We start from the raw sequence: 16,796 nt of genomic DNA on the forward strand, positions 1-16,796 counted from the left end.
GCTAAATAACACTGATAGACCATTCTCTTATGGGTTTCCATTTCCTCACTTCAACATTAACTAGTCTGTTAATGAAATCAAGACCTCATCCTCTGAACTAGCTCACGTAAGCCAAAATGTCAGCAGGTCTGACTTTCTATATACATATGTCACCTTTTAAATGTTTAATATGCCCTAAAGTAGTATTTTTGCATTTTGTTTCTTTGATGTAGTAACAGATGTACTGTTTTTGTTGAACTAGGCTTTGTTCTTGTTGTTGCTGTCTCTGTAACAAGGCTCTTTGGGCATGGTTAGGAGATCAGGCAGTATTTCTTAGTTGCAAATTTCTAACCACTTTCCCTAGTGGTAGGTACAAAAGGCAACCTCCATCATTGTCTGCTTTCCTATTCTCAGAACAAATCTATCCAGAATTCTGAATCTTTTTCAGCCTGTCAGAAACAAAACTCCATGTCAGAAGAATATTCAAACTTGGCTGTAAAGAAGGTATCATGTAACTGACAACTTTTAAAGGTACATTATATGTATATGAGACATAACTCAATGCAAGTATCCAATCTCTTCTAAAGTTTTCTCTAGATGAAGTAAGTTCTCCCTGAAAAGCTATCATAAGACATTTAAGAAACTGACAAATCTTTCTTTCAGATATTAGGTTTTTAGGGTCACTTAGGAAGATAAAATTCCTGTGTTAAGAAGCATAATGAAAAGTGTTATTAAACTGTTCTACGGCAGTTGAAGGGCTTAATACTTAAGCCCTAAAGCCTTTCAGCAACACCAAAGAAATCCTTACCAGTCCATTAGTATGATTACACATGTCCCATAAAGGTATTAGAGCCAATGTAACTCTGGAACCATCTTCTGTTGGAATCTGGTTCTGCCGTGTCATAACAGAGGAAACCGCCCATCTACAAAAATTAAAAAGTTAGATGGTCAGTGTTCAAAATATCAACATACAATTGGCTGTAGTTCAACCTGAGGGAATCATTTAGGCTGAGAATTTCCAAACTTAGTTTTCTTACAGACCACACTGACTATAGTAACGTAGAAGGCAATACCACTTGCAGGAGAAACAGCAGCTCCTAGGTTTCCAAGACATGCACATAGACCAATTCCCAAATCAGGATTGCAATCCCACCCCTCTTCTGCGCTCTTTGCAACAGAACCTTCACACCTTTCATTAGCGCAATCAGGACCCACTCCCATGTCACCTTCTGCTTCCCCAACCCTTCGCTGCACACATACCTCTCACCACACATCCCAAACCTGGGGTCAGCTATTCCTGAAGGCCTCAGAGTAGCTCACAGCTACTGCTTGGCAGCAGTAGCTCTCATCAATGTGCAGACTCTTGTAAGAGCCAGGGCTTATTCTTCCACTCGCTCCCTAAAAAGCTTATGTACTGCATGAACTGGAAACCAGTGTCATCACCTAACACATGCATGATATTTTGGTAAGAGCTTCTCTTCAGTTTGAGAACGTTTGGCTTAGATCAGTATTGCTAAATTTTCTGCTTAACAGGATAAGGAGGGAAAAAAGCCCAAATACTCCAAACAGATACCCAGGCAAAAAGAATGAAGAAAGTATAACATAGTTTAGCACACAGACATCATTCAAAACCTATCCAAGACTGGTTAAGCACATTAAATGCCAGCTATCTATTCAAACATAACAATCTTCAGAAAAGCTTAACATTTCAGTATTTTCTATTTTTTTTTTATTACAGACAAAAATGAATATTATATGTCAGACAAAAAAAAACCTCTTAGTTTCACTATGTTCTTAATACATATATTTGTTGTTTTTGAGGGGAAGTTAAAAAAAAAAAAGGACTACCACCAGGAGAAGGTCAAAATAATTTTAACTCCCACAGACTCCACTACTAACAAGTATTTAATATACAGAATTAGACTTTCAGAAGGACTTTTTCAGAAGAACTACAGATTGCTTAGAAAGATACCGTCAAATTGAAATCTACTTAATTTCTAAAAAGCAAGTTAAAATTGTGGATAATTTTGATATACAAACACTGTTTGAAACATAAGAGCAATATGTTTCTTTTTAATTATTGTAATTTATCTGTAAAATTTTAGACCACTTCTCATGTAAGCTGGCATGTTCCTCAGTGACCCTGTAAGTGAAGGAGGCAGGCTTTGGAAATCTCACTTTCATAGAATTAAAGCTCTTGTTATCTTAATTATTCTTATTTTTATCTTAATTTTGTCACCCGCTATAGCACCTCCAAGTGACACTCATGCTTCGCGTGTACAACTTAAATTCTCCAGCTCTCCTGTTCAACAGCCACTGTAAATATTAGTTTTTACTACTACATGCTGGTAAAGCTTTTTATAAAAAACAAACTAAAAAAAATCCCCAAACCCAAAACCCAAACCTCCTGCAATGTCAACTGAAGTATTTTTTTAAGAAACAACGAATTACCTTACTAATCTCAGACCAGTGTGCCAAATGGCTAAATTAACTGCTCATAATGACTATTCCTTTGTAACAGTTAAAATCTGCATATTAATTTTACTTTCTTCTTCATTAAGAAAGTGTATCAGTATCAAATCCTACATTTCACACTTCTATAACAAAAGGGCTTTCCCACCAATGAAGCATTTCCAGGGCCCCACAGTTCACTATATTATTTAAAAAAAAAAAAAAAAAAAAAAAAGAAGAGAGAATTAAAAGACAGACCAACCTGTAGTCATCATAAGTGAAAGAATCCTTTAAGGGCAGTTTGCTGGCATTAGGATGGGTCTGGGAAATGCAAGTTTCAGAAAAAGGTGAAAAGAAAAGAGAAATCAGAAATCAGTCAGCAGAATTTCATTATTTAGCTGCCTAACAGATCCTAACAAGAGCCAAATGAAGCAGGAGGCGTCCAGCCGCGCTACAGAGGGATCATCATGCTATTATGCTCTCATACATCACTGTCAACTTAATTTGTTGTGCCCAGCAGCCGCCATAAATCTGTTTCTTCATATTTCAAGACTGGAACCCACAGACATCGTACAAAAATAAAAAATTTAAGGTGGACTGAGTATGTGAAGGTAAAACAAAATTCAGCCCTTGATGCAGGGGGGGGGAAGCAGTTAGACAATAGGCATACATTAGGCTTCCCCAAATTCCACATTTTCTTCTTCTCTGGGATATCTGTAAGGTATTTCACAAATGCAACAAAAATTACAGAAGATTTTCAATCACCTGTAAAGGTGTTATTCAGTAAAAGTTGTACTACAAAACAGATTAAAATATTCAAATAGTTTTGGTGACAAACATTGACTAGACAGTATCTACATTAACCCATCTACACATGCTCCTATCTAAAAGGGGAGCGATGCCATTTAAGAATGCATACTGTAGTTGTCATTAACAAGCAAAATATTTAAAAAAAGGCTTTAAGAAGCTGTAATACCTGTTACTTGTCTGATCAATCAACTCATTAAAAGTTTCAAAAATACAGGTAGCTTTAAAGCACGCACTCACACACTTTTAGAACTTTGTTCCAATTCAGAAATGGAAAGCCGTAACAGCATAAATTTTAATTTTCAGGTTCAATTAGGTCTCAGAGACGAATTGAAGTAAATGATCAGAAGACACAGATGATTTTTTGCATAGCTCTATCTTTGCGACACTCTTAATGCATGAAGCTCCATGTAGTATGCAGTTTTTTACTCTTGATGCATTAGCATCACAAGTGCATGGTAATTTATCATTTCTCACTGTAATGTACTTGCTGGCACTGTGTGCAGGACAGTAGGGGATGAGGTAAAAGTGGCTCAAACCGTAAATCAATTAGAAAACAAAAGCTTGTGCTCAGTGCGCAATTTTAGGCAAATTATATATTACAAAAGACTGCCAATTGGGTGTTAGGTCCCAGGTGTCTGTTCTCCCTCAGCCCCTCCAGTTAACCCTTTGGATGGGCTTTCTCTGAGACATGACAGAAGCTAACAATTCCAGCGACTCCTTTCCCTTCCCTCACTTTTTTCTTTTTTCCTTTTTAAAGCACCCTACATTCCCGCATGATTTTTGGTTCACGTCGATGATGTGGTCATTGCATAACAAATTCCCTCTAGTTTAACCGTAGCCACACCATTTTACAGTTATTTCTCCCAAAAAACATACAGTACAAAACCAGAACCGACACCCAAACCAATAAATTTCGGGAGGTATCTTCGCTGCAGTAGAACAGTCCAGACTGGATTCCAGAAATGGACGCAGAAACTTAGCCTTCAACTGCAAATAACGATTCTTAAAAACAAACACCACCCTATATTATTCAATTTGTTGAATAAATATTGTGACAATTTAATTTCAACTTTTATTGCTAGTATTATGAATCTGGTTTACAGGAGCTTGATACACTAAGCAGGGAAAATCAACACCAACGCTGAGGTATACAAGCCTCTCGGTGTCACTTTAAAGCCAGGGTAACACTTCCATCTGTTACACCACTCCTGGTTGGGTGACAAGCGGAAATCTCCTCCTGCACCTGAAGTTCGGCAGATCTTCCACACGCCCGGCCGCGCTGGCATCCCGCCCAACCCCGCACCTTCGCAGCCCACGCGCGGGCCTCCCCGCTCCCCCCCGCCCAGACCCGCCGCCGCTGCCGCCGGACGCCGGCGGCCCCGCGCGGGCCGGCACTGCCACCTGCCGGTGCCGCCGCGGCCTGCGCGCCGCCCGGCCCCGGCCCCGGGCCCCCGGCCCGCCCCGGGCTCCCGGCCCCCCCCGAGCCGCTCCGCCCCGCTCGCGGCGTGGGGCTCCTCCGCGGCGGCTCTTCGGTGGTGTTAACCCAAGGCTCTGCGCTGGGTAACGCGCCCGCCTGTAACGGAAAGCTGCCTTAGCTCAAACTGAGACGAGTTCCTCGCAGCCCCGTCCTTCCTCGCTGCGCTTTCCTGCTCTCCTTCCCCAACAGCAGCTTTCCACGGAACAAATTATTTTTCAAACGGCAGTAATTACTATGGTCATAAGGCACTAAAAGTAAAAAGGTGTTACAGAGACTACGAAGGGCTTAGCAGTGTAAAAGTGATTTTTGCAGAATAAACACACTACCTGTGCACAGTTCCTACTCACACTCTACACAGGGAGTGCCAGCCAAAATGCTCAACCCTAACTTGGAGCTAATACCTATAGAAAGCAAGATACATACATGTCGCCATTGTCCTCTCCATGAGAAAAGTCTATATTAAATCAGTAGATTGCAGGGAGCTTAGTTGTTCATTTGACATAAGTAGTCCCTCTGTAATGAGTCAACTTGAACATGCAACCCATGCGCAAAGATTCTGGATGCCACCAAACACTCTAACCCTCCCCGTTTGTAAATCCATGAAATTTAGTGACTGCCCCTATACGGAGGCCATCCAGACATAATTCACATAAAACCACTAGTAAATTACGATAAAGGACAAAATATAGGGTCTTAAAAGACACAAGGCAGAATAAAATCCCAGTGTACATAATTACCATATATTATAACATTCCGTGGTACAATATTCTAGTAGCTATTTTTAAGTTAAGATACATCAGCATATTTGATCATGCTAGATTTCTGACTTGGACTATTTTACTACGTAACTTAAAAACCCTATAGATTACAAGAATCTGAAGACTCACAAAAAAGAACAATATTCTGATTAAAAAATTGATTTAGTATGCAGCTTCTCTTTATAGTCCCTTGGTAAAAATGAAATCTCCCTAACAAACACTTAATAAAACCTGTCAATATATCTAGAAAGAGAAATGACACAAATGCATTAAGTATTAAATACCCTTGAAAAAAGTCACATATTCCATGAATTTTTGATGTACTATCTTGACATTAATGTAAAACCTTGATATTTATAATTGACAGATATTTAATAAAGTATAGAAGATGACTGCTGCATAGCATGCAAATTGCTCAGGCTGATCAAAAAAGATACAGACATATTTAAACTAAACAAACACTTAATACGTAAAAAAAATCAGATCTAGCTTTTATAGGTTCAGGCAGCTAGGTCTCTGCAGATTAGCTCTGAAATGTGACATTATCCACTACACGAACCCTAATTTTAACTTACCAAGTCTGTATGAAGTAATTTCAGAAAGTTGGGAGGGGAAGCTTTAAATAAAAAATGGGAACATGAAAATGTGAATATATTCATTTAGATGCAGGTCCTGACATTCTACTGAAAGAGTTATTATAAAGAACAAATACCATCTATTTCGTTACCCTTTCTGTGAAAATATTGTCAGAGCTGGCAATCAGGGTGATGACCACCGCAAAAACAAATAGTGGCATGCTGAATTTCATTTTCCTCCTGATGCTGCTATTCCTAAAAAAAATGCTTCTTCCCCTTCAGCGTTCCAAGCCTTCTTTGAGACATTTGGAGGATATCTCAAAATAACCAGAAATATTAAAAAGTAACAGTGATTGCTGCCAGATTGTCTGCAGCCACTGCGGAAAGAGACAGACTGTTATTCTAGTCACCTAAAACACTATCAGACTAGAAGCCAGTTACTCAGTATGGCAACCAGAGAAAGGGGGAGGGGGGGTAGGAAAAAAAAAAAGACCATTTCAGACATTTTCCTCTTTCTGGGAAGCAGTAATATCCAGGGGTTCGCGTCTCACATTTAATGTCTTACAAGAAAGCACAACTCCTGAATGGCCCATAGGGGCCTTTGCACTAATAATTTCTCCATTGTATTTTTGGATGGACATCACAAGATAACGATTCTCAAGTCTTATAAACTAGATGCCAGAGGACTCCTCCACTTTTGAGAAGGCTTGTTTTTATTTGGATAGCACAAAGGCTTCAGTGTAGAAAGGGTGGGTGCCTTTCCAGCTGAGAAGCCATCGTAACCTTCACTTCTGCTATCCACCCTGCAAGGGCATTAACCTACTGTAAAAGAGTGGCCAGACTATTAGAGGCAGTAACCCCTTACTCCATTCAGTCACAAAATGCCAAAGCTCATTTATCAGACCTCCTAATCTTGGTGAGAAATTTCCATTAAAATTAGCTTAATATTTGCTTGTTTACCAAGCAATGCAAAATACAAGTCCTGTTACTGTAACTTGCAATAAAATGTCTGAGTATAAGTTAAAATTAGAGTACAAGTTTACACAGCGTTAAATTTGTGTTCATATCTGTGCTACTAGATGTCTTGAAAAGAATTGCTGTATTTTGGTGTGAAGCCATACTGGCCAGTATATTCCTTTGTACTGTTAGTCCTTGTATACTCCAAGTAAGAAAAAATTAATTGAATCACTGGATGTGATCAAAGTTAGTGGGTTTTTTTGAAAAGACATCACCTCTCAGCTGAGATAAGGTGACCATCAGAGTCATCTACTACTCCACTGCAATACATAACAACAACAAAAAAAATAATCCATGGTTTTTTTGGTTTCCTGGGTTTGTAGACACAAAGAAGGTTGAAGAATATTTCAAGTACTCATAAGTCCAAGGCAAAGTTGTGGGCAATCACTGCATCAATACTACTTAATAAGATTTCAATATTCTCAAAAACCTCTTGTGTACCGTTGAAGTAGAGACAACTCAATTTCTATCTCAGGAAAGCATCATACCAAGTTGAGATTATACTGAGGCTGTCATTCCACCCCCGCTCCCAGCCCCCAAAACGGTAAGGCTGCTTGAAACAGTTAAAGCCAAAACCAGTTTAAGCTTCCACCTTGTTAACTTTCATTCCTTTGAACATAAAGCCCAAGGGTTTGTTCCTTTTGACCAAACAATTTTTTTCCTCCTCTTCTTTGCGGATTCTCCCCTCTTTCCAATGTACTCATTAACATGGGGAGATTTCATTATGAGCCTTGTTGGATGCTACTTGATGGTTTCAGGCCAATGTGTAGGTGTACAAAAACACAAACACACACCACACACACACACTTTCAGGGCCAGAAGCAGGAAGATCTGTCAGCGTTTGCTGGTTACTGTCCCTTTCCCAGCTCTGGAAATCCTTTGAAGCAGGAGCCTTGAAGAGAAACTCCTCTCTGTGGAACTGCTGAGGCTTTAACTGCCCTAAAGCTAAGTAAAATAAAGTATTCAGAATGGAGGATCCTAGTGATCTACAGGGAAACAAGAATTCTCTTTTTCCATTGGACATATGCTGCCTAACCTAACGAGGGAAAGCGAGTTCACTGTACAGGACAGGAGACAAAGCCAAAGATTATTTTACTTTGTAATAACAGTTTATAACTACAGAGGCATGCTCTGGAATTTTCAAACAGTCCAATTCACGAAGCACTGGGAATTACGTCCACAAACCTGTGTTGTTATATGACTTTTCTAATGGAAGAAAGATCATCCTACTTTGCAAAACCTAATAGAACAAATCCTAAAATTAAAAAGGTACCACAGGATTGAAACTTATTAAATCTAAATAACATACTTGCTTGTTCTTTATGTCAGCAATTTTTATTTACTTTCTGCCAATATACACAAGAAAGCACTGTTCCAGACTATTAGGGGATTCATGTAGCGGAAGCAGTGTGGAATGACTCCTTCTGGTGCAATGGAATTTAACTGCACAGTCCCTTTTTCTGTACCTTCTACCTGCAAAAATTGTTCTTAGTTAATGAGACAGCAGTGGCATAACAGACAACTCAAACCATGACATCAACAACTCACTCAAGGGTCTGAAGGACTGACAACTCAGTTCACATGCAAAGTGGACGCTACCACTTGGCTGATGGAGTACACAGAAATAATTTTGAACTGACTGCGAACCAGTACCCTGCCTACAGATCTGTGGCATCTCCTTTATTAAATAGAGGCAAGACAGTGACGGACTTCTTAACATCCACTTCTTGATCACTCAATTTACAGAATATTTCTTAACATACAGAATTCTAAAATACTAATCTTTCCCAGAGAAGGCGGTGCTCAGGTACGACAGTTAAATGAGTGACCAGATGTTCCTTTTATATATACACACCTTTTGCTGTCCTTTCACAAAATCACTTAGAGTGGAATGCAGCCCCACTAAGGGCTGAAGGGATGAAGCTGGCCTGAGACTGGACATGTTTTGGAATGAGACAGCCTCCCCAGTCCCTCCCATCCCCATTAATGGAACAGAAAGACACACGAGGTCCATTATCTCCTGTGGTAAATCTCACAAAATATAAGCTTAGTGTTCACGTTGAGCCTTAGATTGATAGGTTCCGTCTGCAGTACTTCATTCACGCAGGTACAGTAAGATAGCCACAGTAAATAGTTTCCTTGCAAAGGTCTATGCCTGCGTACCATGACATATCATTTACTCTTTAGGCTCCTCCTGAGGTACAAGGTTTACCTTGTTTATTTCTTTTAGTGCGACACCTGTGCACTGTTCATGCACAAATTCATCACACAACTCTACTTGTAATTCAGTAATCACAATTCAGTAATCACAAGCCACAAATAAAATGTTGCGATGGAAAGCCTGAAGTGAACTGCTTTAAAAGGACAAGGACAGTACTTCCTATTCACAACCACTCCATATCCAGAGAGTTTCTAACAAGCATTAATATTATACAGTATGGCCAGAGTTTTGTTACCTGTGAACTGACTACTCAAGTTTACAGATAAATCGTACCAGGAGCCACTTGGGTAGAAGGCTTGTAACACCATCATCTTATAACCAAGGTACCACACTGCACAACCATCATGGCACACGGGGCATGGTAAGTCCTGGAACCAGATGTACTGGGACTATAGTGCACACATATCCAAAACTAAAAACTTACCACTTCCTCTTCAAATTGCATTCAAACCATAGTACAAGAAAATAAACTTTGGTTTACTTAGCAACATATCAATCTCCTACTGTGTGGAGTATTAGCATTGAGTCTGACTGAAGAGGATAATCCACTTTGTAATTTAGTTAAATTACTAATTTTAACAAAGATAAGTCCCCTGTATAATTTTGCAGTGCTTAAAGAATACATCCTTTGAGTATTCCATTCTAAGAAACATCAGCTTGTTATCATATTTTAAATTTATGGAACATTTGTAACTGCTGTTATATCAGGAAAAATATTAAATCTGCACAATAAGTACAAACTTTATATGAGAAAGTATACTTGTAAGCGCATGATGATCTCCTGATGTCTGCTGAGGTACTCATTTCCACAAAAGACACAGACATCATCTCTGGGGATAAACTTAACTGCCCCAGAAAGCACAACTCAAGTTAAAAAATAAAAATAAAAGCAACTAACAGAAAAGCAAACAAAAAACCCTCTCCACTCCGTTGGCTGTAAAAACAGATGCTTATCTGCATTCTCAACCAGAAGAGTGGTTGAGAACCCCATCTTCCAAAAAGATGCCTTAAAACCCATAATACTACCAAGAGAACGTATTATTCCTCCCAAATGTAGTTTAAACTGTGCAGAAACAAATTTTGTTTAGCACTGGCATATATGCTTTGAAGCACATCTCTGCTCCTCTAGAGGAAAGAGGGTGTTAGGCTAGTATAACAGAATCCAAACCATTCAGAATATAAAATAAATTAAAACCTACTGATTAGGAGATCTTAACAATGAATGTCCAAAGAAAGATAGCATCTATATCCAAAATGAAAGATATGTTTTATCCTGTCTGTCCTCCAACTTTAAAACATTTTGACTAAGAAATAGCAGACACCAAGTAGGACATGCCTGTATTTCGATCTAGGCCAGCACGGTCCAACTGGCGCCCATCGGCTGAATCTGGACCACAGGATGCCTCCATATGGCCTGCCACCTTTTCCTTGGAGGAGATAGGGAACAGCTGTTTGAGGAGCAAACGCTGCCCGAACAGCCAAACACCTCCTCCTGTGTCCGGCTGGCTCAAAGCCCAGAGCTGTCGCCGTATTCCTGTGGAAGGCAAGGAAGGAACAGGGGAAGAAGGCAGCAGACCTCCTACCCACGCAAGGACTTGAGCTCTTCATTTGTCTGAAACGGACAGATGCAACCCAGCGAGCCTGTAGCTGCTTCTGCGATAGAGAGGGGCAGCCACAGGAATGGCCCAATGAAGCCCCAGGATCTGCTGTTATTGTCATCATAGCCGGGGGTGGGATAGACCAGAAGTGACACAAAAATCAGGAATTTGGTGCATGTTTTCAAAGTCTAAACCACCTTACGGTAGATACACTAAGTGGTACAGTACAAGCACAGTCAACCTTCAGTTTGCTGCCAGCAAAACAGATTAATACAATATTTTGGCCCTCACAGAGAAGAAAAAACACAGAAAGGCATAAATATATTCCATTAGTAACTGCCTATTGATTTATTATTGATCAAGCAGAACAACTCAGGCATTGAAAATCAGACAAAGCAAATTAAATAGCAACACTGTTTTACCTTTGTAACTACTCACTCCATGGAATTTTAAATTTCTGCTTAAGGTGACATGTATAGTAGACAAGTAAACAAAAGGAAAAGATTTTATAGGGTTTACAACTGTGCTACCTTTCTTCCACCCATTTTTTAGTGTCACTGACATCACTTCTGAAAAAAAATATTTGATCAGCATGCCAAAGAGTATAAATCAAGTAGGGGGGAAAACTGAGAACCCTAAGGACCTACCTGGTACATGATCAAAACTGTATTCTGCTTCCAAATACATTTGCTTTTGACTGCATACTGGTTGAAGTCTTTAGAAGCATTAAATTATTCTCTATTATATCAACTTAAAAATAATAAACAGCTTCCTAGCATTTGAATAGTTTAGAGTGTCTTAAAAAGCAGTATACTTGTCTGCATTCAACTCAAACATTTAGCACATGAAAGTTAAGTAGTGGTATCTTAAAGCCAAGTACAGAGAGACACCAGACGTTCTACTTCACGCTGACCTGGAAAATCATATGCTTATTGGAATAGGATAGATTAGAAACAGTACAGAAAAATAACGTAAGAGCGGCATAAGTCATATTGAAAGTATCATCACAACTTCAAAAATTGGTGTCAAAAATTAAGCTAGAGATGTGAAATCTCACCTAATATACCCAATATTGGAGAGTCAAATGTGATACCAGATTTTAAAGATGCTATAATACTATTTTGAGATCTAGAACTTAATGTGTTAAAACGTCCTAACTAAAATGTTATTCCAGTGCCCAACAGCTAATAACTGGATTTTAGAATTTCATTCACACTAAATCAATTAGTCAAATTTTATATGAATAATAAATCAAATTTAGTATCTGATCAAAAGGGATTACAGCCTCCAGGAAATTTCTGTCCAACAGTGCACACAAACAGATCAAAACATCTCTGGATAGATTACTGCAAGGATTGTATTCACAATGGGACTACAATAACACTTTCACAAGCATTGTCCAGATGTCAATACACACTAGTCAGAAAACTGTTATGACAGTGTTCCTGTGGAACACTGGATACAAACCAGACTACAGATACTATCTAAAAGTATTAATGACTTCTACCAAAAAGATTCTATGAAAAAAAAAAAAAAAGAAAAAGGTGTGATTCATGGGGCAGCTTCTGCCTTCTTGAGTAACAGTAGCTTGACAGAAGGCAAAGAACGCATTTGCAAGTATTTGCTCATTAATTTAGCAAAGAAACATAAAACTGAGTCAAAGAAAATTAAATTTACTTGCTAAAATGTTAAACAGGTGACTTTTCTTTATTTACTTTAGTTCTAAAATTTTTGCTGATCTCTCTTGTACTGGGGAGCCCAGCCCTGGACACAGTACTCTGGGTGCAGCCTCACCAGTGCTGAGTACAGGGGAAGGATCACCTCCCTTGACCTGCTGGCCACACTTCTTTGGATGCAGCCCAGGATATGGTTGGCCTTCTGGGCTGTGAGCACACACTACTGGCTCATGTCCAGCTCTTCATCCACCAGTACCCCCAAGTCCTTCTCTGCAGGGCTGCTCTCAATCCTTTCATCCCTCAGCCTGTATTGATACTGGTGGTTGCCCCAACCCAGGTGCAGGACTTTGCATTTGGCCTTGTTGAACCTCATGAGGTTCACATGGGCCCACTTCTAGAGCTTGCCTAGGTCCCTCTGGATGGCATCCCATCCACCAGCCAGCTCTCTCACCACTTGTGGGTGCATCCTATTAGGGCCGATGGACTTGGTCCAGTTTGCTTCAGATTCCCTGATCTGATCCTCTTCCACCAAGTGTACATCTTCCTTGCTCCAGCCTTTCTTCCTGGTGTCTGAGACCTGGGATTCCTGAAGGCCGGTCGTGCTAGTAAAGACTGAGGCAAAGAAGGCAATCAGTACCTCACCTTTTATCATGTTTTGTGTCACCAGGTCCCCTCCCCCATTCAGCAGCAGGATCACATCTTCCCTAGTCTTCCTTTTGTCACCTATGTACTTATAGAATTCCTTTTGGTTACCTTTGACATCCCTTGCCAGATTCAATTCCTGCTGGGCTTTAGCTTTCCTAATCTCATTCCTAGATGATTGGACAATGTCTCTGTATTCCTCCCAGGTTACCTCTCCCTGCTTCCACTCACTGTATGCTTTTTTTTTGTGTTTGAGTTTTGCCAGGAGCTCCTTGTTCATCCATGCAGGCCTCCTGGTATTTTTGCCTGACTTCCTGCTCATTGGGATGGACGGCTCTTGAACTTGGAGGTGATCCTTCAATATTAAACATGTTTTCTTTCTTGGATCCTTTTTTCCTCCAGAGCCTTATCACACAGGACAATTCCAAGCAGATCTATGAAGAAGCCAGTACTGCTCTCCTGAAGTCCAACACTGTGACCTTGCTTTTTGCTCTGCTCCCTTCCCTCAGTATCCTGAACTCCACCATCTATCGCATGGTCACTGCAGGCAAGGCTGTCTTCAACCCAACAAACCCTTCCTTGTTTGTAAGTATGAGGTCCATGAATGCAAGCAGCACCTCTCCTCACTGGCTCCTCTATTGCTTGGGCGAGGGAGTTGTCATTGTTCTCCACAAACCTGGATTGCTTATAGCTTGCTGTGTTGTCCCTTTAACAGATATAAGGGTGGTTGAAGTCCTCCATGAGGACCAGGACCTGCAAATGTGAGGCTCTTTCTAGCTGTCTATAGAAGGCCTCATTCACTCCCTCCTCCCTCCTGATCAGGCAGCCTACAGCAGATGCCCACTGCAATGTCACCCATGTTGTTTTTTTTACAGACAGCTAGCTTGCTGGTGCCCTTCAGAAAAATCTGCAGTCCCTCAGTGGTCCAGAGACTACAGGCTAAAAATACTGTCTAAATCAATGCCAAACTGCCATCCCGGACAGTCCTGCAAAACTGCTCCTTTTTCCAGCACGTGAGGCAGCTATATACAGATACTACTTACACAAGGAGTGCAACTGAATGCATACAGCAGGCTACCATGGCAAAAGCTATGGCTAGCTGATGAGCTGATGAGCTCTGCTAGTTTCAGACTTACCACTTCAAAGGTTTTAAAAGTTAACTAAAATTATCATAAAATTGTAAGGTAGGTAATAACAGCCTTTACTATACCTGGGGAAAAGATACAACACTGCTTCAGACCTATAGTGTCCAAAATGTAGTTCAGGCACTTCCACCTTCTCTAGAAGATGTTTGATGTCTTGTTTTGATTTACAAAAACTTCTCTGTAGTAGACTAAAAACAGGCATGCAGATGCAACTGAAAGTCAAACATGAAGATCACTGCATATTCTTTTAAAAAAAGGTTCAAACTTGGTTGTATTTTCTTTAGAAACATAATCTCACTGTGAATGTCTGTAAACTATATGGCTCCCTCTTGTGCCTGTTATACCACATTTCAGTGTGCAAAAAGAATTCTAACATTAAGCCATAAATATCTGGGCTCTGTTCACCCTTTCAGTAGGCATGCAATGCCCATAAATGTTAATGGAAGTCACACACATACCTTCCAGGGGAAGTTTGCAGCTTACAAAATTTCTCTTTGGAACAAACTACAAAAACATCTTGCAAACTGCAAGTCTGCTGCAATGAAAGTACTCCTTTGACCATTCGCTGTATTTTGATAGCAATGCAGAGGCCAAATGTGCCTTTAAAGTACATCTGTAAGAACTTTTAACTATTTTTTAGTTATCAAATTACATATGTTTAGAAAGGTGTCAGTGTGGTTTATAGAGCCTGGCTAACATGCTCAAGGGTTTATTTTTGTCTACTCAACATCCCACCTGTTTCTGCTTATCAAACCAGACTACAGTTTAGCTTGCAACAGCTGTGAAATTCATAAATCTGTCCATTCTTCGTGTGTATCCAGACTAAGCACTTGAAGAAAAGAGTTAGAACTGCAGTGTTCTGAGAAAGCCACCCTTATGGAGAAGCTAGGGAAATAAAACAGACCAGCACTTGTCAAACAATGTTTAAAACTGCACACCTATCAGAAGCCAAATTATTTTAATAACAGTATAGCAATCCTATTTGGAAAGAAAATGAAGCATTTATATAAACGATTTCTTAACCCTTTTGTTCCTCCAGTCATTAGAAACATTTTGCAGACTGAAAATACTGCAAAGGAATTAAATACTTTGCCTGCACAAAGTGTCTTCAAATATCAAACACCTTTTATTTCAAGATGATACTTGTTTTACTTCCTACAGCAGAACAGCTATCAAGAAAGTAAATATATTTTTTTTGTTACAAAAAGTGTATTTGTAAATTAAAAAAAAAAAATATTAGTATGCATACCGGAAGTAGTATCAAAATCCTGGTCACATAGGCCAGGTTTCATTAAAATGCTTATGCTAAAGCAGTAGTAGTACTTAATGAAATGATGCTATATGAAAAGCTAACTTTCACTTTCATAAAGCTGGCAGACTACACTGCATTTCACAGGAAAGTGGTTTTGCTTTGCTTTTTTTCATTTGTATGATGAATTTTTCTCTCCCCATCTCTTCCCTTTTCCATATGCTCATGAATTTCCAAAAACATTACCCTTAGCGCTAGTATTTTGTGGATCAACTTTGTTCATAAAACGATATGAGTGCATGCAAGATGATACTAAAATTCATTTCAGCTTTTCTGAATAATGAAAAATGGTACTTTGTTTTAGGGAAGAAAGAGGTGCTTTTTTTCTGTGAACATTTTTCTCCACCATTTCATAAATTACAAGCTCTTATTTTTGAGAGCTGAAACAGAAATAAAAGAAGTTTTAAAACTTTTCTATGAGTATTCATCAAAAGCATTAATAACAGGTACCCAGTACATTCACTTGGCACTCCTGGAGCCAGCTGAAATTATATATCCTCCTAATGTGACATTTACTGAATACTAGTATAGAAATATTCATCTGAAATTGTGGTCACGTGGCAGTGCTGAAGCATGGCACCAATCAGTCAGAACACACCTAAAATTTACCTAATATTTATTAACACTCATTCTCCAAAGAGCAAGTGAATAAAGCAAGTGATTCCTATCTGATCTACCTTCATCATGAAAAGCATTTATCATGAGAATTAAAAAAAAAAAAAAACTCATACAAAAGGCAACAGCACAGTACTAAACACTTTCTTGGGTATACTAATATAAAGCTCAAAGACTGTCATTTATTTAAACAGTATTTCCACAAAGGTTTCCCATTGCTGCAGATCAAACCAAACTGAAGTCTCAACCATATCAGACTGAGAAGTCTTCCTCCATGAGCTACCATATCAACTTCCATAGAATTGCAAATGTAAAACAGAAAATGTAACAGAGAAGTGTAGTAAAGGCTTGTTACCATGTACAGCACATCACCATCACTGAAGTTCCAAAGACAGTCTGACCTAAAGTCATCTCACGTGCATTATTTTCTTTGCTCAAACTGTAGCTTTTCTTATAACAGTCCACAGCATGGACTTTGATGCAGAATATAAATTATTTTTTAGTGAGACATCACTTTGACCAC

General features: G+C 39.4%; 1 protein-coding gene across 3 annotated transcripts in view; it reads right to left on the reverse strand.

The window, feature by feature from the left end:
- Positions 1 to 16,796, reverse strand: part of SETD3 (SET domain containing 3, actin N3(tau)-histidine methyltransferase) — a 62,245-nt gene that overhangs the window by 12,243 nt on the left and 33,206 nt on the right. For all 3 annotated transcript variants that reach the window (XM_074825080.1, XM_074825082.1, XM_074825081.1), the window contains 2 exons: positions 2,693 to 2,751; positions 788 to 902 (listed from right to left, as the gene is read on the reverse strand). In XM_074825080.1, the coding sequence (XP_074681181.1) occupies positions 788 to 902; positions 2,693 to 2,751 (174 nt within the window). The remainder of the gene's footprint in view (positions 1 to 787; positions 903 to 2,692; positions 2,752 to 16,796) is intronic.

This window comes from Strix aluco, chromosome 4 (assembly GCF_031877795.1).
Source record: "Strix aluco isolate bStrAlu1 chromosome 4, bStrAlu1.hap1, whole genome shotgun sequence".
Taxonomy (NCBI): Eukaryota; Metazoa; Chordata; class Aves; order Strigiformes; family Strigidae; genus Strix; species Strix aluco.